Source organism: Stegostoma tigrinum, chromosome 3 (genome assembly GCF_030684315.1).
Source record: "Stegostoma tigrinum isolate sSteTig4 chromosome 3, sSteTig4.hap1, whole genome shotgun sequence".
In the NCBI taxonomy this organism is placed as follows: Eukaryota; Metazoa; Chordata; class Chondrichthyes; order Orectolobiformes; family Stegostomatidae; genus Stegostoma; species Stegostoma tigrinum.
This window is the reverse complement of record NC_081356.1, coordinates 97,341,209-97,367,562: the sequence shown is the minus strand read 5'-3', so window position 1 is coordinate 97,367,562 and position 26,354 is coordinate 97,341,209. Positions and strand designations below refer to the sequence as shown.

The following is a 26,354-nucleotide window of genomic DNA, read 5'->3' as shown; positions in this document are numbered from 1 at the left end:
CACTGACTAAAACTATGGCAATTTCAAATATGGAAAATGAAACTGCGGAACAGAGAAAGGACTGTGCCAAAACTGTTGCTGGAGGTATTTGTGTTGGAGATGGGAATGAGAGGAGATTTCAATGTTCCACAATGGCTGAGATGCCTTCAAGGATCATTCTCGGGAATAGTGATTAGGCAAGTCAATTTCTGATATCTAGACAAGAGGACCTACAGCAGTGATCCAAGAGTCTAATGACCTCATATATGGTCAATGACAGTGTACCATCCCTCCATGACACACCAAGGAGCACTACTCATACAGTCATTGAGTTATACAGCACAGAAACAAACCCTTCGGTCCAATTTGTCCACGTTGACTAGATATCCTAAACTGACCTAATTCCATTTGCCAACATTTGGACTATATCCCTCTAAGCCCCTCCTACTCATGTACCCAAGTCTCTGTCATTCAGGATTCGCACCTAAACTGCAGATTCTCCAACTCATCCTCACACATCTACCAGTGCTGCAAGCCTCACGCCCACCTCTTGCTGCTTCTCTAGAACTCAAGCGGTTTAGCATCGAATGTGCATCTGCTAACACAGCAGAAACAAACAATGACAGCATCACCTTGATAAATTGTTACGATCTCTCTACCTTAATAAGTTGGTACAGTTTTGAATTACCTATTACACTCTCTGTTTCAAACACTCACACACACACACACACACACACACACACATGCACACCTACACACGCACAGACTGTCTCTCACAACAAACACACACACACAGACCCTGTCTCTTTCACACTCTCTCTCTTTTGCGCGCAAATACACACACACACAAACATATATAAATCTATAGAGTGAATCATTTCATCCAAGATGTTTGTTTATTTGCAAATACATTCTCTTTTGTTCAAAAACACACAATTCGTAGTCACAGTCAGTCAATGTGGCATCTTATAAATTCCTATTTTCGGAATAAAGCCAGCCTGATTCCAAGTTGAAACTCAGAGACAGATTCTGAACAAGACCTCCCACCTACAATTCAGTGTCTGACAGAGATGTCACCTTTTGTATATTCCTATGGATCTGCCTGATCGTCATGACAGCACAGCACTGACAGCGACTTTGTAAACACTTTATTTGCCATCTAACACTCTTGGTCGCCTGCAGAAACTTATTATTCGACACTCTACTCACACCAGTTGAATGATCCTTTAATGCCCACACCCTTGATCCCTTTACCTAAAAACTCTGTATCTGTGTGCCCTGCTCTCTCACTGCACCTGATGAAGGGGCTGTGCTCTGAAAGCTTGTGTGATTTCAAATAAACCTGTCGGACTATAACCTGGTGTCATGTGACTTCTGACATTGTCCACCCCAGTCCAACACCAGCACCTCCACATCATTCTTGCAGAATGAACTGGCAAACTATGGAAGGCTGAACAGCAGGCCTGACTGGGGACAAGGATGACTGCATCTTCCAGGCCCTAGGTGTAAGTTGGCTCTCAATATTATGAAACCACATGCAATAGAGCCTGTACCCACAATCATGACTGAGAACATTGTGGAAGACAGAACATTCCTGATTTAATTTCTTCCCAACTGCCAGCACACATTCATCCAGATATTTGGTATGATGAGCTGCCATTACATTCTTGTACTTAACTCAAATCCCTTCCTTCACATAATCTTCCAGTTTTGATTTTCTGCTTTATAATACCAAACAACTACTACCTCTCCAACCACAGGAGATCCATAAGAAAGAGAAAGAGAGAAAGATTAGAGCAATGATAGAAAGATCTTGCTACATTATCTGAAACTCATTGGCAGAAGTTCACATAGGTACTTTAGAGGAGGGAACACATGTTGCATCACTGGACCTGATACCAGACCAGGGTAAGCAATAGTTTGTTTTCCAGTTCACCAGAGTGAGAAGTCACAGCTGTGTTCTGCTGCAAAGACTCAGACAATAACCTCAACAAGGTGTTACATAGGCGAAAACTGACTGGCTTGCACCCTACATTCCCTCTAAATATTTTTCTTCAGCACAATCTCCAATGTCAATTGGCATGTGTGGTCTCTTGGGCTATGCAGCTTTGAGGGGATATTGCCCGCACCCCAAGATATTTGGTTCATTGATCAAGTCACCAAACAGCCTGCTGTCACCATCAAGAGGCTTGGAGGCGTCTGGTTCCAACTTGGCAGTGGGCATGATGCAGACCTTTTCCCCTTCACAGTATCTTCTCCATCTCCCTCTTCTACTGCAGACCCTGTGAGGAGGCTTCAACGGCCTACAAATCTGCTGCAGCCCTTGTGCTAAAAGGTCATCTGCTCCTCTGCTCTCCCTCAATACATTTTCAAGTCCAGAAATTCGACACCCCAAATTTTGTTTACACATTTTGTTGTACAGCGCTTTATTAAGAAATTGTGGTTCATGCTCTTTAACTGGAACTGACAAGGGCTCAACTTGTACCCTTGACGTCTTTGCATGTGATACAGGCAAATAGGATGAATGGGCCCGGACAGTTCAAATTAGGGAGTATTTAGTATTTGTCTATGAGATGAGGGCGTCACTGGCTGGGCCAGCATTTATGTCCCATACATAATTGGCCAGAGGGCAGTTAAGAATCTACCATAATGCTGTGGGTCTAGAATCGCATATAGGCCAGAGCAGTTAAAGGACATTAGTGAATCAAAAGGGTTTTTATAACATTCAACAAAGAATTCATGGTCATCCTTAGATTCTTAATTCCACCATCTGCCATGGTGGGATTGAACCTAGGACCTGATGACATTACCTGGGTCTCTAGATTAACAGTCCACTAAGTCATCACCTCCCCTTTAACATTATATCAAGTCCAACATTATAACTGCCAAAAAGGTAGATTAGTGCTAATCTAGGGTTGGCAGTCACAGTGGAATCTTGTACAAGGGATCCGTTTCAAGAGTATTTGAATTGGCACAATTAAGCTGTGTTCTGCATAATGATATTAATGAAAGAACAAATGGAGAAAACAGTAGCAAAAAAAAATTGATGCAACTCATTTGATGTTTTTGATGAGATATAACAACATCTCTGGCTAACCTGTTCTGTATCTGTTGGATAATAGCTTAAATAGTCAAATTCACATAATTGTTTATGCATGCAAGTTCATGTGGTTAATAAGAAGGTAATTGTACCCTCTTTCAATGTTTGGATCTGAGACTACGACGAAGGCCAGACTCCCAAGATTATACAAGTCAGCAGTAAATGATTGCTTAAGTGCTTGTGAAACATGGTATATACCACAAACATATTAAAGGATTGACCAAGAGACAAACGTGAGAAAATAAACACTAGAGAAGCATAATTACAAAATGACATTTTTTTTTCAAATAATGTGCGATTTGCTGAATATTTCCAATGCTTTACACTGTCAAAAGGAAAATTTACATCTCAATCTAGTAATGCATGATCTAGAATTTCCTTTATCTCTTTCAGGTGTCTTCAGCTTTTCTCTGTTCTTTCAATCCATTGAAAAATTACCAGTTAGGAAACATTTCCGTTGTCTAATCTTTTACCAAACAAATCATAATTTCAAACTTAATTAAGTTGCCATATATCAAGCCTTTCCTCTGGTTTGCTTAAACCTCCTGGATTTTTCCTCAGACAGCCATGTTCTTTAAGATACTGCTTTCAAATTTCCACTATTCAACCATTCATATACATGAAAAACAATAGAAAATCTAACAGAGATCTAAAATTTGTGTCAGTTTATCAGATGTATTTTCCATATCCGTGTCATCAGATCACATTCGGCTCATGCCATTTAAATAACCATTCAGTATAGTCTCTAGCAGTTTTCAAATCATTCATGTGAGGCTAACTGATCTATAATTGTACAAATAATTATTTTGCCTTTTTTGAACTGTAGTGTAAAATTTGCTACCTTCCATGCCTTTCATTTGACACTCCTCGAAATGTTTTCCAAAAATTATGTTTGGCAGATTTTATTATCTCATTGAGTTCTCAGTATTTTGGAGTGTGTGGTGACCTAAGCTGAATGAATGATCAACTTTAACTCCTTGCAGTATGTCATTATCCACATCACTTAGATTTCATATCATCCTCCCATCTTCCCTTCATTCTCTGTTGTGAGAACAGAGGGAAAGCCATTGTTGAAACTTCTGCAATTCATGGATTCCATCAGCTGTCAACTTTGCCTCTAAGTGGTTTGACCAATGCTTTGACTATGCTTTTGCATGTAAAAGGATTATAAAAGTTTTCACATCCTTGTCTGATGAGCATCTGTTTTAACAATTTATAGTCCCTTTTAATATTCATTTTTACTTTGGTGCTTTGCCATAACTTTTTTTTTCTGTACTGAACTTCATCAGAGATCTCTGTTAGCAGACTTGTTCGTTCAAATCTCTTGAATTTCCTACAGAACTATAGGTTTAAAAGCAGTCCCTTTTATTCTTGTTTTTAATTAGTAGCAAATCCATCTCATGCATAGTCATCTTACTACTAATCCGCTGCTCCATCTTCAAACAATTAATTTGGTTTAGGTTTCCCTTTGCACATTTTGACTGTAAAACATTTGGTCGTTACTATTATCATTGGTAATGATTTTTCCATCACAGAGTCAGATTCTTTTCTTTACATCACTCAAAATAAGAATGTTTTTGTTTTTCAATTTTGATTATCTCTAGATTTTCTTTACGTCAGTCTTTTTTGTGATTAAAGTCTTTCATTATTATAGTTCAATTGCGGAAATTTCTCAGGAATATCTGCAATCTATTTCACTCTTACCTTATGGCAGTCTATTATGGATTTTCAATAATTTTTGTTGACCTACATTATCTCTCAGTCAAGCAATGTCTTAATTTTGAAGTTCTCTCAAAACTGCCTTCCTATGTCTCACCAAATCACTCCCCATCCTTCACTGGCCTCTTAATTCATTCTCAGATCCTGCTTCTTGGCTTAATCAAATTATCCCCATATTTCTAAACCTACATAGCCTGGATTCTAAACTTGGCCTTGATTGTCACAGGAGAGCAACTATTACTGCTTTAAACTCACATGATTCTTGGAATATTAATAGGTGTTGTTAAGGGTAATAGTAATCATTCAGAAAGCACAATACTTACTGTACTGGCAGTTTCTGCCCATGAATTCTCCTGGACACTCGCAGGAATAATTTGCAATGAGATCAGTACAAATACCACCATTTCTACAGGGTTCAAACTCGCATTCATTTATATCTGGGAGGACAAAAAAAACAAAAACTATTCAGCAGAATACAGTTATGTTTATAATGAAACTCAGTGTCATTTAAAAATAAATATTTACTAATTGTCATAATATGTCTATTGTGATATAGCCCTTATGCTCTGTTACAATTAACATGTTTCATTTGAAGCTATTTACAGTACACTATGACCCAAAGGAAGCGTCACTGGACCTGAAATGTTAACTCTTTTTATTTCCTTCACAGATGCTGCCAGGCTCGCTGACCTTTTCCAGCAACTTTGTTTTTGTTAATTAACTATTAATTGGCTAATTAGCAGGGCTTAGCTGGCAGATCACAGTGAGGTGAGTCAGGCAGGGAGAGAGAGTGTTTGAGAGGCTGGGATGGGAAGATTAAAGGGGTTTATTTCTTTTTGAGGATGTTTTTCAAATAGGCACATGGGGGTTCCCAATAAGGAACCTCCTCCCCACGCCCCATGCTTAATGGCACCAGCCATGCAGAAAAAGCTGGCGTGCGATCTATTTGAAGTGGGCCTCCCCATGCAATGGGTGAAATGGAGCAGAAGCAGAACGAGGTATTTTACTGGGCCAAACAAAAGCAGAAAGTGCTGGAGACACTCAGCAGGTCTAGCAGCATCTGTGAAGAGAAAACAGGGTTAAATGTCAAGTCCAGTAACTGTTCATCATTAGTTGGCCACTTCTCGGATCGGCAGGCTGCCTGGCAAGTCTTGCTGACCACTGTAAAATTATAGGCAGGTCAGGAGAGAATGCAAAGTGACAGGTAGGCCATGTGTTGCATTTACAAACTACCATGCCTCCCTATTCACATAATTAATGTAAAACCATAATTCTCCATGAAACAGATTTCCTCCCTCATCTGTCCTATTCCTACCGATAACTCAGCTTTTGCTTATCTGTTGAAACTTTATACTGATAATTTTGCTGTGATCAAGGATCCCAAATCTGATGGGATCACAAAACGGTTGTGCTAAAACTTTGATAAGTGTGAAGTAATTATATTTCACCATTTGGATACTGATTATTATTAAAAGTCTTGAAGTACTTTCAAGTAATCCTTGTGAAATTACCTTTCTATAAAGTACAGAGTCAGTTTACTTCCTAGATGATTTTTTATGTATGCCTTGCATTATATTGACAAATAGTTTTGATATCAAAGGCTTGCTTTTATTCTTGTTTTTGTGTCTCTCTAATAAAATTAACTACTCACAGAAATAATTTGAATGGTTTATTTAGCTAAGCCATTTAGCATATTGTACCAATTCTGATGTAGCACACAAAGTTAATTGCATTTGTATGTGTGTGGACACGACACATACTGGCAATATTATTTTTTTCAAACACAGGCTTGCAGTACAAATAATTGCAACTTAGACAACAATCTCCAAGGAGGATGCATATTTAGATCCTTTGGTTAAACATAATAGAAACCACTTCCTATATTACTGCAAAGCTCACTGCATCATGAGCTGCTCTCAAAATAGAAGGCATTTTTAGATAAAGGACATGAAAGCAGAATTCAAACATAACTTTTTGCTTGGAATCGTGCATTATTTATCTATGTTTTATTACTCAGGGCCATGAGCTGTTACAAGTTGGGCTTGCTGAATTTCTAGATACTACCATAAGTGATCCTTTTGAAATAAACTGGACTCAGATTAGTAGACAAGTTAAGATTTGAAGTTTTATGTATATGTGGCTTATCACTGCAAAAGCCCTTGTGTGAATTAATGTGATTCTTCCCACAAATGCTGGCCGAGCCAATAATGTTCACATCCCATGGCTGAATCAAAAATCTTTTTTATCTAGCTTTCATCCCAGGCATGATAAGAGTTGTTTTAAGGTGAAAGTTTTCCACAATCAGGTAATTATATTGCTGATTGGAAGTACTGATGGGAGGAACAACATTCAAAGGGACATTGGGCAGAATGAATGCAACTGAAATGGATTCAGCTCTACATTAAGAGAACCAATAAAAAAAAGAACTATGTTGGTTCTGAGAACGTGAGCCAACCAGGTCAGGTGACACTCATTCCTTTTTATTCCTCAATTTTTTCAAGGGATGTGGGCATCACTGGCAACAGTAGCAATTATTGCCCCAACTTAATAGCTCTGGAGAAGTGATGAACTGCCTTTTTGAATCCTTGGGATGCAAGAACACACGTAGTGCTGTGAGGAAGGGTGTTCCAGCATTTTGACCCAGCAACAGTGATACATTTACAAGTCAAGATCATGTCCAATCTGAAATGGAACTTGCAGGTAGTGGTGTTCCCATGCATCTGCTACCCTTGTTACTCTAGGTTGTTGAAATTGTAAGTTTTAAAGGTGCTGTTGGAGGAAATTTGGTGATTTATTGTCGTGTAACTTGTAGATGGTACATGTTGCTGCCACTTGGCATAGTTGAAGGGAGTGAATGTTGAATGTGATGAGGTGCCAATCAAGCAGGCTGTTTTGTCCTGGATGGCGTCAAGCTTCTTCAATGTTGTTTGAGCTGCATCCATTCAGGCAAGTGGGGAGTATTCCATCACATTCCTGCCTTTTGAGATAGTGGATAGGCTTTGGGGAGATAGGAGGCAGGTTCCACACTGCTTCCACATCAGTCCATGCTGGATTAATGCTCTATATTAGTCTTGTCCAATTCTTCATCACTTAACTCTTGGTATAAACCTCTTTTTCATTTTCCTTTTTATGCTAATCTAACCTCCAATTAGATGCAGTAATAATATGCATCCCACTTCATCCCATTTTCTGGATAAAGTAGTGACTTCTGAAATTCCTATTTGATTTCTTGGTAATCAAATATGATATTTTGCTCGTCTTCACAAAAGGAAGCCTTCAGTATTAAAATCTTACAGTCTTCTTCATTCTTCTCATTTCAACAGAGTATTCTATTCCTTACAAGTATATCTGGCACTTCTGAGGCCTTGTGAAGTATGTTTGCATTCTGTCCAGTGCCTCTATATTCTTCTGTACCACAGCGGAGAGATTAATCAAGGCATAATAGGTTTTGTTATAAAACTTTCCACTTCACAGTTCTATCCCTGTAGAAATAAACCCCCAGCGCATGTGTTGCCTTTTGTAAACAGCCATATCAAACTGCATTGCTACTGTTACTAACCTGCACATCTGTATTCCCCACTAAAATCCTTTAAATTGTGCACCCATTTAAATTCTACTTTCAAAACATGTGACTTGCATATTTGTCTTACCAAAATTTAATTCGTCACACTTATCTGTTTAAAAATTCATTTGGAGTGGCATTAGGGATGAGGGATTTCAGTTGTAGAACATGGAACTGTATAGCACAGGAACGGGCCTTTGGCCCACAATGTTGTGCGAATATGACTTCTACCTGCTCATGGCCCATATCTCTCCATTTCCTGCATATTCACGTGCTTACTTAAATGTCTCTTAAATGCTGCTATTGGATCTGCATCCACCACTACCCCTCACAGCGCATTCCAGACTCCTACCACTCTCTGCGTAAAAAAGTGCTCCTCACATCTCCTTTGAACTTTCCCCCTCTCACCTTGAATACATTGCCCCTAGTTTTCATCATTTAAACTCTGGGAGAAAGATTCTGACTGTCAACCCTATCTATGCATCTCATAATTTTATAGACATCTATCAAGTCACCCCTTAGCCTCCATCACTCAAGAGAAACCAACCTGAGCTTTTCTAGCACCTCTTTCTAGTTCCCAGCCCTATAATCCCTACAGCATTCTAGTAAACCATTTCTGCACCCTCTCCAAAGTCTCCACATCCTTCCAGTAATGTGGCGACCAGAATTGAATGCAATACTCTAAATGTGGCCCAACTGAAGTCTTCTGAAGCTGCAACATCCTAATTGACATCCTAACTCTTGTACTCAATTCCACAACCAATAAAGGTAAGCATGCTGTGTGCCTTTGTAACCACCCCATCTATTTGCGTGGCCAAGTATGCAGAAAGATTGGAGAAGTTGAGAAGTTACACCAGGGAAGGAGATTTGATAGAAATGTTCGAAATCATGAACAGCTTTGATAAAGTGGATAAGGAAAATTTGTTTTCAGTGATAGAAAGACCAGAAATAAAAACAGTGCATACATTTAAGGTGATTGACAAACAAGCCAAAGGCAACACAGGCAAACACATTTTACACAGTGAGCTTTTGTGATCTGGAATACAATGCCTGCAAGACTTGTGGAAACTGACAGAATAATAACATTGAATAAATGTTTGAAGGGAAAAAAAACAGGGCCAAGAAAAATAACAAGTGGACTAGAATTGATCATTTTTATTCATTCATGGAATGAAGGTGTTGCTGGCTAGGGGAGCATATATTGCCCATCCCTAATTGCCCAGAGGACAATCAAGAGTCAACAACATTGCTGAGAGTCTGGAATCACATGTAGGCCAGGCCAAGTAAGGCTAGCAGTTTCCTTCCCTAAAGGAGATTAGTGAACCAGATGGGTTTTTCCAACAATTGACAATGGATTCATGGTCAATATTAGAGTCTTCATTCCACATTTGTTTTTATTGAATTCAAATTTCACCACCAGCCATGGCAGGATTCATACCTAGGTCCCCAGAACATTGCCTGGGTCTCTGGATTAACAGTCTAGCAGTAATAGCACTAGGTACAATACGACTGGATATACACAATTAATAGCTGGCATTGGAATGAAGAATGAATAGTCTCCTACTTTCAGTATCACTATTTGGTTCTTATTTAGCTGAATGTGGAGGCAGGAGAATCAGAAATGGACCATATTGAACACATGGGCTGCTGCTAGCCATTGACCTGCCCTCTCCCAGACTCTCCCAGACTCACCAGGATCTTTTGCATCTTCAAAAGCGCAAAAGCTTTTGCTTTTGCTCAGTTTTCATCAACGTTGGGTGCCCACGAATTTCTACTTCCAGATGTCTCATTTCACCAGTACAAGTGTATCATGAGAATAGAGGATAGAATCCTCGTACATATATTCTACAGCACTGAATTTTAAAGAGTTCTTGGATTGCCATGAAACATGATGAACAGTAATTTTTTTTAATGAACATATTACAAAACCAAGTCCAGGATATCATGTGTACTCCAAGGGGATGTCACCATTTTGTGCCCTCAGTGCGCGCTTCTACGAAAACAACCAAATTAAAATGACATTCCAAAGCTTCACGGAAGAGATTTTCAAATGTGTGTGTACAATGGAATAATTTTCTATCAATGAAAAAAAATCTACAATATTGCTCTCCTTTCAAGTAAAGATCAGGGAGAAGTACTTTCTACAATATTATTCTCTTAAATAAGAAGTGATAAATACGAAAAAGAAAGCAATATTTTTAGAATGCAATAGCTGTAAAATTAATTTTCCAATGACCTCAAGGGATGCAAGGAGCATAAATCAAAATGCACGTTACTACTATTGTTTACTCATCAATTTAGAAAAAAAAAGACTTTCTAAATTATTTTATTGTTTTGAGTAGTTATTTTCTGAGGGCGTAGACTAGAACTCCATATCAAACATACCAGAGCTATAAATCTTCATTACATTAAATTACTTAATATTGAACAGTAGATTGACCAGCTGTACCTGGGAGCCTGCAGATCTAAATAATCAGCGACTGTCTCTTTCAAAAACAACTGGCCCCCTTCTTAACAGGAAACTTTAAACAGTTTAGCTCATTGTGAAAACAAAGCACAGGCAATGATATTGTCATCCCCAAAATGTTTTTCTCAAAAGTTATGAATATAAGAAATGACAGAATAAAAGCAGAAAGTAAAGCTTTATTTGTGTTAAGATTACAGATAAAGAATTTGGATAAAATGTTAAGTTTCCTTAAATGTTCATTCGTTTTGTATGTGAATATCATAGCTAAGATCTTGGAGAATTTTGTTCTGTCATGAACACTTGAGAGTCTGTATCCCATCCATGGAAGTCTCATAAATAATAGTAACATAGTTTTTTCATGGTCAAGAGAACACTTCTCATTTACAAATGTGACAAAATTGATGCACAACACATTCTAACATAGTGATGCTCAACTGCTGGCACGAATAGACTAATTGATTCCACTTCAAACCACTAGCTTTCAAAGATGAATCTTGATCCAAGTGATTTAGCAATCATCCGTTGCTTGAAGCCTGTTTAAGTCTGTAAATCAATAAACGGAGGTAATGCAAAGCCTCTAGAAATCATTGGCCAGGCTAGAATATTGTGCTCATCATTCAATGCTGCATTTTAGTAAAGATATCAAACACACGTAGAGCATAAGATAATGGTTCAGAATGATGGCACCAAGGTTTTGTGATGAGAGAAAGAAAATAGAAAGACTGGGTAAACGGGCAAGCAAAAGTAGGGAGAAAGAACTTTAATTCAGATATAGCAAATATTGTCCACATATTGGAGACCTGCAAAGAGTAGGATCTCAGGGGTCATTCGCTTGAAGAGACTTTTCTCATGGAATTCAACAAAGATGATTACAAGATCTGGGCTGAGAGGGGACGCCAATGACAATACCATCAATTTGGGCTGCTGTGTCACAAGAGATAAAATCAACTGTAATTATTGAATTAAATATTTACTTAAGTCTCTGAAATGAGGCTTGAAGCCATGACCATTTAATTGAGACTCAAGCATGTTCGCACAGCTTAACCACGTGCAAAATGTTTTTATTTTTGTTATGTTTTGTTTCGTTTTATTCAGTCGTGGAACATGGGTGTCATTGGCTAGCCAAAATTTACTGCTCATCCCTAAATGCCCTTGAAAAGGTGGTGGGGAGCTGCAGTTCATGTGCTGTACGTGGACTCACAATGCCCTTGAGGAAGGAATTCCAGGATTTTGACCCAGCAACAGTGAAGGAGCAGTGGTATGTTTCCAAGTCAGATTGGGAGTGGATTTGAGCTGAACTTGCAGTCAGTGATGTTCCCATTTTCTGCTGCCCTTGTCCTCCTAAATGAAAATGGACATGGGTTTGGGAGGTACTGTCTAAGGGTCTTTGGTGAATTTCTGCAGTGCATCTTGAAGATACTCTACACTGCTGATACTGAGTGTTGGTGGTGGAGAGAGAGAATGCTTGTGGATTTGCTGTCAAGCAAGCTTTGTCCTGGGCGGTATAAAGCTTCTTGACTGTTGTTGAAGCGGCACCTATCCAGGCAAGTGGTGAATATTTCATCACACACCGAACTTATGACTTATAGTGAATGGGCTTTGGGAAGTCAGGAGGTGAGTTACTTGCTGCACTGTTCCTAGCCTCTGGCCTGCTGTTGTAGCCATTGTATTTGTGCGGTGAGTCCAGCTGAGTTTCTGCTCAATAATAACTCCCAGGCATTGTTCGTGGGGGATTTGGTGACGGTAACACCATTGAATGTCAAAGGGGCCTTGGTTAGATTATCTCTTATTGGCAATGGTCATTGCCTGGCATTTGTGTGATGCTAATGTTAATTGCCACTTGTCAGCCCAAGCCTGGATGTTTTCCAAGTCTAGTTGTATTTGAATACAATCTGCTTCAGTATCGGAGCAGTCGCGAATGGTGTTGAACATTGCTCAATCATTAGTGAATATTCCCACTTCTGACCTTATGATGGAGGGAAGGTCTTTGGTGAAGCAGCTGAAGATAGTTGGACCTAGGACACTACACTGAGGAACTCCTGCAGAAGTATCCTAGAGTAAGATGACTGATCTTCAAAATCCACAGCCATCTTCCGATGTGCCAGGTATGACACCAACCAGCTGAGACTTTGTCCCCAGTTTCTCTTTAATTCTAGTCTTACAAGGTTTTCTTGATTTTACATTTGAACTGTTAGTTTTACGCCTGGCAGCTCTTGTCCATATTTGAACCACGGCTGTATTGAGGTAAAAAATTGAGTGGCCCTGATAGAACCCAAACTGGGCATCATAGCAGGGTATTGCTGAGCAGGTACTGCTTGATAGAACTGTTTGACATTATCTATCACTTTACTGATGATCAAGAGTAGACTGATGAGGCTGTAATGGCCCGGGTTGGATTTGAACTGCTTTTTAATGTACAGGACACACCTGGGCAATTTTGCACACTGTTGGATAGATGCCAAAGTTGTAACTGTACTGGAACAGCTCGGCTAGGGGAGCGACAAGCTCTGGAGCACAAATTGTCCTTGCTGGAATGTTGTCAGGACCCAGAACGTTTTCAGCATCCAATGCCTCCAAAGGTCACTGGACCCAAAATGTTAACTTTGTTTTTTCCCTCACAGATGCTGCCAGACCTGCTGATGTTTTCCAGCAATTTTGTTTTTGTCCTTGATATTATGTGGGATGAGTTGCATTAGATTATGAAAATGTTTGGTAGGGTAAAACTTGAATTGGTAGTGAGTTTATGGGACAACTTCAAACTCTCAGCTGCCATTATTACCATACACCAGGATTGATGATGACAGAAAGAGAATGCCCATCCTTAGATGCACTTTGAACTTTTGAAGTATTTTTTAGATGAATCTGGAAATAAGTGCATCATTGCTATTCAGAAAAGCCAAGAGTGCTATCAGGTTTTGTTCAAATTGCAACCCTTGTTATCTCACAGTCAAAATAATATCCTTGGGCTGCAACTTCATCATTTGAATGAGCACTTCACTGTTTTGGTGCAGATAGCCTACTTATGCCTGATTTCAGGTAAGTGGAGGTGGTGGAAGGTGCTAAGTCTCCCCCTCACCAACTTAAACCTCCCACATACACTATGGTCAGTGAAGAGGGTGTTAAAATAACCTCTCATTCACTTGCTTGCTATCTTCATAGAAACACACCTTATTTGTTGAGAGTTTCCAGCAATTTCTGTTTTTGCTTCATATTTTCTATATTTGTTATAGCTTGCTATTAGCTGATAACAATGTCCGTGGAATAAAATGCACAATACTTATTCTGTGAATTAAGACATTATTTTCAATTTTAATGGAGGTATTTAAATAAAAAAGACACAACCATTATTCATTAATATATTATTCTAGTTCTCTTGTTAGATAAAATAAAACAATTTAAAAGAATCATTTGCAACAATTACATTTTAAAGTAAAATAATCAGAAAGAAAATGTTTAGCTGTTACTGGCTGTATTAAGGATATTTTCCTACTTGTACCAGCAGATTACCCTAGAGGCCTCTTCTAAAGAATATATGTCAATGGAGTAGGACTCACTGTGCTGACAATGAATTCCACTGAATCCATCAGGACACTTGCAGATGTATCCAACAAATGTGTCACCCCGATACATATCACTCACTTCACAAGTCCCACCATTATGACATGGATTGGGTTGGCAAGCTCCTGAGTAACAGAAAGAATAATTATCAGTTATGAATGGCATTTGTAAAGTGCTTAGTCTAGTTTTTTTTCTATGACCAAGTTCCTAAAAAAGCACACATTTAATTTTACTACATAAAACGGTGAAGGACAAAGTTGGTGAAAAACATCACTTTTTCCTTCATATACAAGCAATGATAACTGCCTGCAGCCTTTAAACATACGCTTGAAAACACAGCCAGACTCAGTTTCTAATCCCAGTGTTTGATTAAAGTGCATGAATGTTAATGTTGTTTGAGGGTAGCTTCAGACTCATCAGTGCTGGCTCATAACAGATTGAAAATGTTAGCAAGGGTGATCATACCCGCAGATTCATGAGTCAGTATTTGTCACAACCTTAAAGAAGTCAAGAAATGGGGTGGTTGTTGGTGGTGTGGAGAGCGACAAGGGAGAACAATGGAGCAAAACTGGGAAAAACTTGAAAATGTGCATTAAAACAGAAATGCTGGTAATACTCTTTGCGATAAGTGTATTATTTAGTTTTTATTCAAATTTGAAGGCATGTTAATTTAAAGTTGTTAAAACTTGAGAGGTAAAGCAACAGGGTACATTACTGACCCAAAAGAAAGTAACCCACAAAAATGATCAGTCTCTGTGATGATATTCACCGTCTCAAATGTCACTTTGGATTTGGTGACAAATCAAGGAAATTTTGAAGCATCTTGCAGCAGGGATTTCTGCAAGTGGGTTATCAACCAATCCCATGTAACTGTTCTTGAAGACAATAAACCAGGAAACTAAAAACATTTATTATCCTTCCCTTCTATTTAAAGTTTCAAACAATAAAATAAATTATTAATACAAAATTTAAAATTTCATGAATGAATTTTAAAATATATTTAATAATATGGATTTTTGGCATAATGGAGAAATTTCGCACTCTGCAAATAGCTTTCAGGGTCAGTTAGACTGTTTAGCAGATACAATGAACTTAGAAGACTGTTAAAAATCCAGGAACACATTCAATAGAAGTGCAATATTTTTTCATGGTTAGAGATCACACGATGTAGATGGAGGAGGGAGAGGGCCTCAACAGCACAATCTCTGAAGGAGTGCAGAATCATTTACGTTGTTGTTTTGATTTCTGTCTGTTTTTACATTTTTAAAATGTATTTATTCACAGTGTCTGAAAATCATTGGCTAGGCTAGCATTTGAAACTTTCTTGCTCCTCTGATGCTGCCTGGCCTGCTGTGTTCCTCCAGTTCCATGCTGTGTAGCATTTATATTACTTATTATATGTGCAGGCTCCAGAAGTTGCTGTCCATTTCAGTGACATAATGATGGCAGACAAAGTGTTAGCAATATTTCCACTGCAGCATCCAACCTTTGTTTGATTTAGCTGCTATGTAACTATTCTATTACCTCTAAGTGCTATTAGTTGCTGATGGACAATTGGGATGTTTAATTCAGACAATGACAGTGTCCACTGCATAAATAGATAGGATGACATTCTTTCACAATTAAGCATTTGAACCAGGCCCTGGTTCTGTTCTCATCTAACTTCCGTACTGTTTTTAGGAGAAACCTAATCCCAGCCAAATCTTCTTTTCAGTTTCAAGGAATGTTGAGCACAATTGTAAGAATTAAATTCATCCAAGTACATAAAAAACACTCAACTGGCACAGAATCAAGGACATTCCTCTCAATATGATTCAGTTCTGAATCAACACTTATTTTGCCTAATGTATCATTGCAAGGCTTGTGGTTTTCTTCTTCAGCGATGCTAGACATTGCTGTAGAACATTTCAGTTGTAGCCTCCAAGCTTAAGTTGTTATTGCGTTTAAACAAAATTATTGAGCTTATGTTAACAAGTTACAAAAACCTCACAACATAAGTTTTATTCAACTTGACATGTTGTTTGTTTCTAATGTATATTTCACATATTTGTTAAAGACTCCTGTTCCTGAATTCCCCAAGAATTTCTTTTTTTTTACAGAAAATGCTGGAAGCATCTTTAAGCATAAGTGTTGCAAGACTTACAAATTTGTGTTACAGATTTCTAATATATGCAGTAACGCTTTTAAAAAACATGGTTTTCTTTTTAAATTAAGATTGTAAGCTCTGCCAAGAGTTTAATAGTTAGGTGATGAATTAGGCATTTATTTATTTGGACACTGCATCTCACAAATTTATATTACTTGTCATCTCAACTGATCTATCAGAATTCAGATTTATTCTGCTTTCCCTAATTGTTTTTTTTCTCCTCTCCCCAGGACCAAAAGCATCTTACACCAAAGAGACAGATGTAATTCACAATGAAGACATATCCATATTGCTAATAACCCAAAACATTGCAAAATTAAATTTAATTCCACAAAGCTCTACATGTACAACAGAAATAGATTTCAAAGAGAGACATCAGAAATATTGAGGATAGCAGAAAACTTTGAAATTAAATAGAAATTAACAACTTGTATAATATCCAGCTGGTGACTGAAGAAATTCTTCATGAGTTTCTATTCCAAGACAAGACAGAAATGTGATTCTTCGGAGTAGAGGACTCATGAGAACCATGCAGCCACAAATGAACACAAGACAAGCCTTACTAATAACAAGATCCAAACAGTCAAAAAGGTACATCAAGTTCAAAGAGCATTGTGATCTTGAACAACTATATTTCAATTATTAAGAAGATCATATATATTTGTTAGTGGCTCTCTTCTGGAATTCTTTACAGGGATAGACAATAGGAGGAATGTTTGGCTTACATTTTAAATGGATTCACTAATGAAGTAATGGCTGTTCAGACTGGCCTGAAGGAAATTTGGCATCTTATAGAATCACAAAATCCTAACAATGCAGAAAGAGATCATTTTGTCCATCCAGTCTATACTGACCCTCCCAAAACATTTAAGGCCACAAACCTATGCAACATTCAATATCTGATCGAGGATTTGTCATGTGGAAAGGAGAAGCTGAAAGTCACCTTTCCCCCTTGCTACCAAGCCTGCAGGAGCCTCAGTCTTTGCAATTATCCAACAGCTCAAGGTACTTTCTTCCTGTTCAAATGAAAGTGAGGACTGAAGGTTGGATGAGCAAACTGACCATGGCACTGCAGCACAGGAAGCCATTCACCTTCACTGCCATGTATTTCTTTTTGTGTTTGAACTGAAAAGCTATTCATCTATTCGATAGTTTTAGGTTCTGATGATGGGCAATCAACTTGAAACCTTTTTCCCAAATCAATGACATCATTAAACCTGATCTGCATATTTCAGATTAAATCCTGTTTGCTTCCCGTCGGTGCCCTGCTTGTTTGCACTAAAAATAATATGGTGTCACACAGAAAGCAGGTTTGATTGATGTGGTTAGAACTTTCTGCCTAGTTTATGGCAGATGGGAGCATGAAATCTGTTTCCCAATATGCATTGTCCAATTTACCGAGCATTCTCAGCATTTTCTGGTTCCTATTTATTATTAATTCACATTGTTTTGTATTTGCCTACATGTTTTTCCGATTCAGAATATGACATATGAATTACACCATGAACAAACTGTTCATCACACTTCAATTTATAAAATCTTATGCTTGGATAGAGGAAATATGATCTATTTTTTCCATATTGGAAGCATTAAGTATTCCCAGTTTTGTTGAGGTATGAGATAGGGTAAACCATACCTCTTTCCAATTTATATCAGTTTAAGCCTTTATGTCAATAGTCAAGTACAGGAGGTTTCATGCAGTTCCCAGTGACTAGAAGTATTATTGAGTTTGGCAGTGTAGGCAAGCGAATATTAACAGTTGGTTAATATGGCACATGTTAATTATTTAGTGTTTTCTATATTGTAATGAAGGGATGGCTGCAAATGCCTTTTGGTACATTTCGAGTACACAGAGAATTTCAGAAAAGACTTCATGGAGCACCTGAACACGTAGAAGGGGCTAATGTAATGGTGCATCCCATTTTACTCTACAGCACAGGTGACTAGCAGCATGACCAGAAACTGGAAGTCCAGTTGAAATCATGCAAATACTAACACATAATATCTGTTGAGCATAGAAACTAAGGTTAAAAATACAAAGAGAAATATCTTAACGTTCTAAGTTCTCTGAAAGTGCAATCAGACCAGATTCTGAAAGATGTTAAAATCCCATTCTCCCACTGGCAGAATGAAGTATCCAGAGGATCAGTACTGGGGCCACTGTTCTTTACTATTCACAAAAATAGTTTCAACTCAGGAATCAGAAATACCAACATACAAGGGAGGAACAAGAATAGGCCATTTAGCCCTTCAGGCCTGCTTTGCCTTTCAATAAATTGGTGACTGATCTAATTTTAACCTCAAATATACATCCCTGCCTATCCTAGTAATCTTTCATCCCCTTAGTAACCAAGAATCTACTAAGAAATAACATATCGAAATTTGTGACTAACACCAAATTGAAAGCCATTCTTAATATAGAAGTAGTGATAGAATATGTGCTTCTATGTCCCTTTAGCTTTTTATCCTCCACCACCCTACCTGCACAATTGACAACTCATTTCCATTCACTCAGGTCCCACATTGGAATTTCCATTTGCAATAACTCAGGAAGCGTAACTAGAACGGTACATTGTTTATTGTTGAACAACAAAACAGAGATACGACTTGTAGCATTCATAGGCTAATCCAATGGGACAAACAGTTCTGCAATCCCTTTTTCTCTTTTAAACATTTTTTTTCTAATTAACCTGTTCAGAGATGTTATTGACACACTTTTGCAGCAGATGGGACTTGAACCTGGCCTCCCAGTCCAAGATCAGGAATACTACCACAACACCACAAGAGTTTCACCTGTATTGCTTTTTTTTGGGTTCAGATAATGAGTTCCAACTGGGTAGGCCATTGCCTGTTACCCAGGGAACTCATACACAATGTGCTCCTCAGGGGGATTAATTAGCAAATCCCCATGAAACTTGTAGGGGTTATCAGAGGATCCTAAGCCATTCCATGTCACACTCCTCTTTTAATCACAGATTTTCAATCAGGTCTCACATGATATTGAATATATGATAGAAACAGACCATTCATTGTCTTAGTCTCTGCTGCTGTTCACACTGAGTATGTCCACTCCCACATCACAGTGCATCTTGTCAACACTCTCTTTTTTAATGTCCTTTTCAGTCATGGAACTGTCAAGTAGCCTTTTGAAAGCATTTGAGCTCTTTGTATAAAATATTTTCTGAGGTAGCTAGTTCCACATACTAATCATTCCCTGAGTAATGTTTTTTCTTATGTTCTATTAGATTTATCACTAAATCTCCGCAAAGTGACATCCATTATTTTCTGATTATACCTTTTTGAAGCACATTGAAACTGGTTGCAAAAATCCCTGAAATCTTAACATTTTTTTGAAAAATTTACACAAAATATTTCCCCGTCACACAACACAGATCATGTTTTGTTCATGAACAATATTTATCATATAGAGAACAGTGTAATTTTAGCCCACACTAAGCCTGTAGTAAAATAGGCCACAAGAAAAATTTGAACTGATCACTTGAAACACACACAGATCAGGCAATTTTTCAACCTAAGGCTAGATTTACTGGAGTTAAACATGAAAGATTGTGGTTCATTTGTTTAAAGAGAGTCTGTGTTTTCTTGCAAAACAGCAACGTGTTTTCCAATAAATTATGTGTCTTGATTACGAAATACATATTTATAAAAACACAAAACAACTTGCTGTTCAATCAGCCATTTGGAAAGTTGAGAAATGGTACAAGAATTTCATAATTTCAGAATCTGTGGGAAGATGCTTGCTTTAAAAAGTTGTCAGGTATTAACAGTAGTCTACATCTGGAGTGTTTCAATTAGTCATAGATCTCTGAATGGTTGTCACCAGATGTGTACAAATTAGCATGTAACTCCAGGCTTTTCAATCATTACCAGAGAAATTTTCATGAAAGCAATACATCTCTTTTAAAGAATGTCGTTAAGAATTTACTAAAACACCCCCAGATGTCAGGACTGCTCACAACTTGTTTTTGGTCAACATGTGTGGTGTGAGTTTGTCTCCTGCAACATTTTACCCAACTTGGCACAAACGTATTAAGAGATCTCCTTCCCAAAATCCACAAACCTGCCTGCCCTGGTCGACTCATTGTCTCAGCCTGTTCCTGCCCACCAAATTCATCTCCACCTATCTGGACTCCATTTTCTCCCCTTTGGTCCAGAAACTCCCTACCTACGTCCGTGACACCACCCACGCCCTCCACCTCCTCCAGAACTTCCAATTCCCTGGCACCCAATACCTCATTTTCACTATGGACGTCCAGTCCCTATACACCTGTATTCCTCATGCAGATGGCCTCAAGGCCCTCCGCTTCTTCCTGTCCCGCAGGCCCGACCAATCCCCCTCCACCGACACCCTCATCCGCCTAGCCGAGCTCGTCCTCACCATCAACAACTTCTCTTTTGATTCCTCCCACTTCCTACAGGCAAAGGGTGTGGCCATGGGCACCCACATGGGCCCCAGCTATGCCTGCCTCTTTGTAGGCTACATGGAACAATCCCTCTTCCGTACCTACAAGGGCCCAAACCCCACCTCTTCCTCCGTTGCGTTGATGACTGTATTGGCGCCGCCTCTTGCTCCCCAGAGGAGCTCGAACAGTTCATCCACTTCACCAACACCTTCCACCCCAACCTCAAGTTCCCCTGGGCCATCTCCAACACATCCCTCACCTTCCTGGGCCTCTCAGTCTCCATCTCAGGTAACCAGCTGGAAACTGATGTCCATTTCAAGCCCACCAACTCCCACAGCTACCTAGAATACACCTCCTCCCACCCACCCTCCTGCAAAAATTCCATCCCCTATTCCCAATTCCTTCGCATCCGCCGCATCTGTTCCCAGGATGAGGCATTCCACTCCCGCACATCCCAGATGTCCAAGTTCTTTAAGGACCGCAACTTTCCCCCCGCAGTGGTCGAGAACGCCCTTGACCGCGTCTCCCTTATTTCCCGCAACACATCCCTCACACCCTGCCCCCGCCACAACCGCCCCAAGAGGATCCCTCTCATTCTCACATACCACCCCACCAACCTCCGGATACAACGCATCATCCTCTGACACTTCCACCATCTACAATCTGACCCGACCACCGAAGACATTTTTCTATCCCTACCTTTGTCTGCCTTTCGGAGAGACCACTCTCTCTGTGACTCCCTTGTACGCTCCACACTCCCCTCCTACCCCACCACACCTGGCACCTTCCCCTGCAACCGCAGGAAGTGCTACACTTGACCCCACACCTCCTCCCTCACCTCCATCCCAGGCCCCAAGATGACTTTCCATATTAAGCAGATGTTCACCTGCACATTTGCCAATGTGGTATACTGTATCCACTGTACCTGGTGTGGCTTCCTCGACATTGGGGAAACCAAGCGGCGACTTGGGGACTGCTTTGCAGAACACCTCCGCTCGGTTCGCAATAAACAACTGCACCTCCCAGTCGCAAACTATTTTAACTCCCCCTCCCATTCCTCAGATGACATTTCCATCACGTGCCTCCTGCAGTGCCACAATGATGCCACCCGAAGGTTGCAGGAACAGCAACTCATATTCCACTTGGGAACCCTGCAGCCAAATGGTATCAGTGTGGGCTTCACAAGCTTCAAAATCTCCCCTTCCCCCACTGCATCCCAACACCAGCCCAGTTCTTCCCATCCCCCCACTGCATCACAAAACCAGCCCAGCTCGTCCCCTCCCCCATTGTTCATCCAGCTGCACACTTTGTTATCTTGGATTCTCCAGCATCTGCAGTTCCCATTTTCACTCACACATAACAAAGTGTGGAGCTGGATGAACACAGCAGGCCAAGCAGCATCTTAGGAGCACAAAAGCTGACATTTCGGGCCTAGACTCTTCATCAGAAAAGGTTGCTCTTGATGTAAATCACACCGCTTCATCTTGTTTCCCCATGATGAGGTCAGTGGTGCAGTCCAGGCAATAGGTTTTGTCAACATAGCGGGTCTCTCCCTACTAATGCAGCTGGCTTCATCAAGAGGAAGAAAGAGCTTTAGTCCAATGGACATCGCCTGTGATCATCAATACCACACTTTAGGAGGTCTGCACCAGGTACACTGGAAGCTGCTACAACAGCTACATCTCGAGAATTCTCATACTCCTGGTCCATTTCATGGCTGGATGCCTTACAGGGATGGTTACTGAGGGACAAGAGCTGCCCCCTGCAACCATGGCTGATGTTTCTACAACATACCTCACCGATTGAGGCTGTATGTAGGTGTATTGCTGTCTACATGGAGCATGCACTAGGCCTGGTGAAGACATCATTCTGATATTTGGATCAGACTGTTGCTGCTATTGTCCACGGCATGAATGAAATATCATGTAGACGCTCCATCTGTTGATGGGTTGATGCTTTTGACATACTTCACATGCGTTCACAAGTCATTGAGTGTTCAGATTCATCCCTGGCCAGCACACAGCTTCATACCCTCTCTTTCTTGTGTGTTCAACAGCCAAGCGTCCCTGGTGTAACATGGATATGTATCTTGGATTAATGTTTTTTATATTGAGACTTGTTTGACCTTGAAAATGACTTATCATGATGTACCAAGTTCACCAGTGTATAGCTAATAATGAATAAATCTTCTCAGATTCTTTTTTCATATTGTCAGATCATGCATGGATAAAGATCTTTCATATCTCTTGTAGTTGTTCTGCAAAGTGGAACAGAATGCCTTCCAATTCGTAGTCAAGAACATCAATGTGTGAATGTCAAACTGCATTCTGCCGAATTCTAGAGTTAAATGTCTTGTACTCTAAATTGGAATAGTTGACTTGTGCAGGTGGCAGGGTTTTTGAACCAAAGGCTATAGCTTCTAATTGTACAGAAGGCATGCTCCTAGTTTTTTTTTACAATGAATTCATTCTGAGAATCATGGTTTTCCTGTGGTCATAGAATTGCTTAAGCAACATTTTGCTGATGGAACTTGCTTGAGAGAATCAAAGATATACTGATGGCCATTTTGTCAATATTTCGGGGATACTCTCAAAGAGCAAATCTCTTACCAATGATATATTATCCATGGGATAAGAATATATGGCAAGAGGAAATTAAAAATTCAAGGTAACATCACAGCACCTCTTAATTGTCTGATGTGGGTGTTTGTTTAAGATCCTTGATCTCACCTGGACCAGGATAGACTCCGTGAGCAGAATATATAGACCCAAAAATGTTTATCTGGCTTTTGAGTGATAATGGGAATCACAGATGCTGGAGAATCCAAGATAATAAAATGTGAGGCTGGATGAACAAAGCAGGCCCAGCAGCATCTCAGGAGCACAAAAGCTGACGTTTCAGGCCTAGACCCTTCAACAGAGAGGGGGATGGGGTGAGGGTTCTGGAATAAATAGGGACAGAGGGGGAGGCGGACCGAAGATGGAGGGAAAAGAAGATAGGTGGAGAAGCAGATGTTCACCTGCACATCTGCCAATGTGGTATACTGCATCCACTGTACCCGGTGTGGCTTCTTCTACATTGGGGAAACCAAGCAGAGGTTTGGGAACCGCTTTGCAGAACACCTCTGCTTGGTTCGCAATAAACAACTGCACCTCCCAGTCGCAAACCATTTCCACTCCCCCTCCCATTCTTTAGATGACATGTCCATCATGATGTACCAAGTTCACCAGTGTATAGCTAATAATGAATAAATCTTCTCAGATTCTTTTTTCATATTGTCAGATCATGCATGGATAAAGATCTTTCATATCTCTTGTAGTTGGGCCTCCTGCAGTGCCACAATGATGCCACCCGAAGGTTGCAGGAACAGCAACTCATATTCCGCTTGGGAACCCTGCAGCCCAATGGTATCAATGTGGACTTCACCAGCTTCAGGTTCTCCCCTTCCTCTACTGCATTTCAAAACCAGCCCAGTTTGTCCCCTCCCCCCACTGCACCACACAACCAGCCCAGCTCGTCCCCTCCACCCACTGCATCCCAAAACCAGTCCAACCTGTCTCTGCCTCCCTAACCGGTTCTTCCTCTCATCCATCCCTTCCTCCCACCCCAAGCTGCACCTCCATCTCCTACATACTAACCTCATCCCACCTCCTTGACCTGTCCGTCTTCCCTGGACTGACCTATCCCCTCGCTACCTCCCCGCCTATACTCTCCTCTCCACCTATCTTCTTTTCTCTCCATCTTCGGTCCGCCTCCCCCTCTCTCCCTATTTATTCCAGTTCCCTCTCCCTATCCCCCTCTCTGATGAAGGGTCTAGGCCCGAAACGTCAGCTTTTGTGCTCCTGAGATGCTGCTTGGCCTGCTGTGTTCATCCAGCCTCACATTTTTTATCTGGCTTATGTTGACCTGACACTTTGTTCTGTTAAATACTGAAATCTTTGCTGTCATCAGCACGAGAAGGTCATGCTCTGCCTTAATCTTACCCATGGCCACTATGTTGTCAGCTCTGCACAAACAAATTCACAAAAAAAATCATATCCATGTGCTGCTAGAAAATATTTTAGCTAATTGAGAGCCCTAATGGAAACTCTCAGAAACAGTACCATCTTAATAGCATCCTAAATGGATGCAGTGGGGGGAGGGGACGAACTGGGCTGGTTTCGGTCATCAGTTCTTGTGAGGCTTTTGCTAACCAGAATCTGTGCTTTGCATCCAGCTTGGAAGAGAATTTTGCCCTGGAAAATTTAATTCTTCTTTCAGTGCTGAACAGTTTTTAAATGAAAGGTTGTGGTGCTGTGGACAAATGCAAGCTCTTCTGGTGTCATCTTTCTTTAAGACACAGAAGATGCAGCCTCAGCAATCTGTGTGGAGGTCAACTTCACAAATGATTCCATTTCACTTCATCTTGTCCAGTTCCACTCAGATCCCCTCTTGAATATGCATACTGTACTTCCTTGGGCGATCAACAAATGGCATCCTTATGATGCTTTTATTTTAGCCTATTTTCATAACCAACTCATTCATACATGTTATTACACACCTCTAGAAGAGTGGGACCACTGTGCCATAAAAGAGCCCTTTGACAATGCACTAATATATCACCTTTAACTATTTCACTAGTATCATATCATCTGGGCACAGGTGCCGCAGAATGATGAATAATGCAGTTATTTCACATGAGATCTGTTTTGAGACTTGTGGGAAAATTCTGAATCTCATGAATTGTGACTACACCTCGATCTGTGTAGACTCGTAGTATCTCAGATACTGACAGATCAGTGGATATTGGAGGGGGTACAGCATAGATGGGGGAAGCCTAAACTCTAGTTTGGGATAACCTTACAAATACGAAAGAAACCCAACAGTCAGAATGACCCTCAGACTGAGATACCTTACATGCACTTTGACCGTTTAAAGTGTGATGTCAGGCTGTGTCCAATATTTACGGGTGTTAAAAATAAGTAGAAGACTTCATAGACAATAATTTGCCATGGTTTCAAAGTTTTTTTTGTATTTTTTGCAAGTTACATCATTTGGGTTTGTCAATAAATATTTTTTTCTTTCCAAAGCAAGCATCTTTTTCCTTTCATCACTTTGTAAGTGTCTGCTTACGTAGCTTTCATTGAATGTGAACTCATAATAACTTCACTTTATGTATCAGCTCAATCAACAATGGAAAAATGGACACCTACTTCAAATAAATCTATTGAATACATAGCTTAAAAAGTTCATCGGCAAATATAACTGATTTCTATCATGCAAACTATGTGCTAAATTTTATCTGGTACACTCAATCCTCTTTAAGCTAACTGCTGAACGAGGCTGAATGTGGACTGAAACAATATACCAAAGCCTGACTCTAGTCCAAATGGCCTTGGGGGTGGGGTTTACTGGTCAAG

General features: G+C 39.9%; 1 protein-coding gene across 11 annotated transcripts in view; it reads right to left on the bottom strand.

Annotated features, from left to right (window-relative positions):
- Positions 1-26,354, bottom strand: part of LOC125451166 (EGF-like repeat and discoidin I-like domain-containing protein 3) — a 213,558-nt gene that overhangs the window by 97,994 nt on the left and 89,210 nt on the right. For all 11 annotated transcript variants that reach the window (XM_048527963.2, XM_048527970.2, XM_059644765.1 and 8 more), the window contains 2 exons: positions 14,382-14,510; positions 5,122-5,235 (listed from right to left, as the gene is read on the bottom strand). In XM_048527963.2, coding sequence (XP_048383920.1) covers positions 5,122-5,235; positions 14,382-14,510 — 243 coding nt within the window. The remainder of the gene's footprint in view (positions 1-5,121; positions 5,236-14,381; positions 14,511-26,354) is intronic.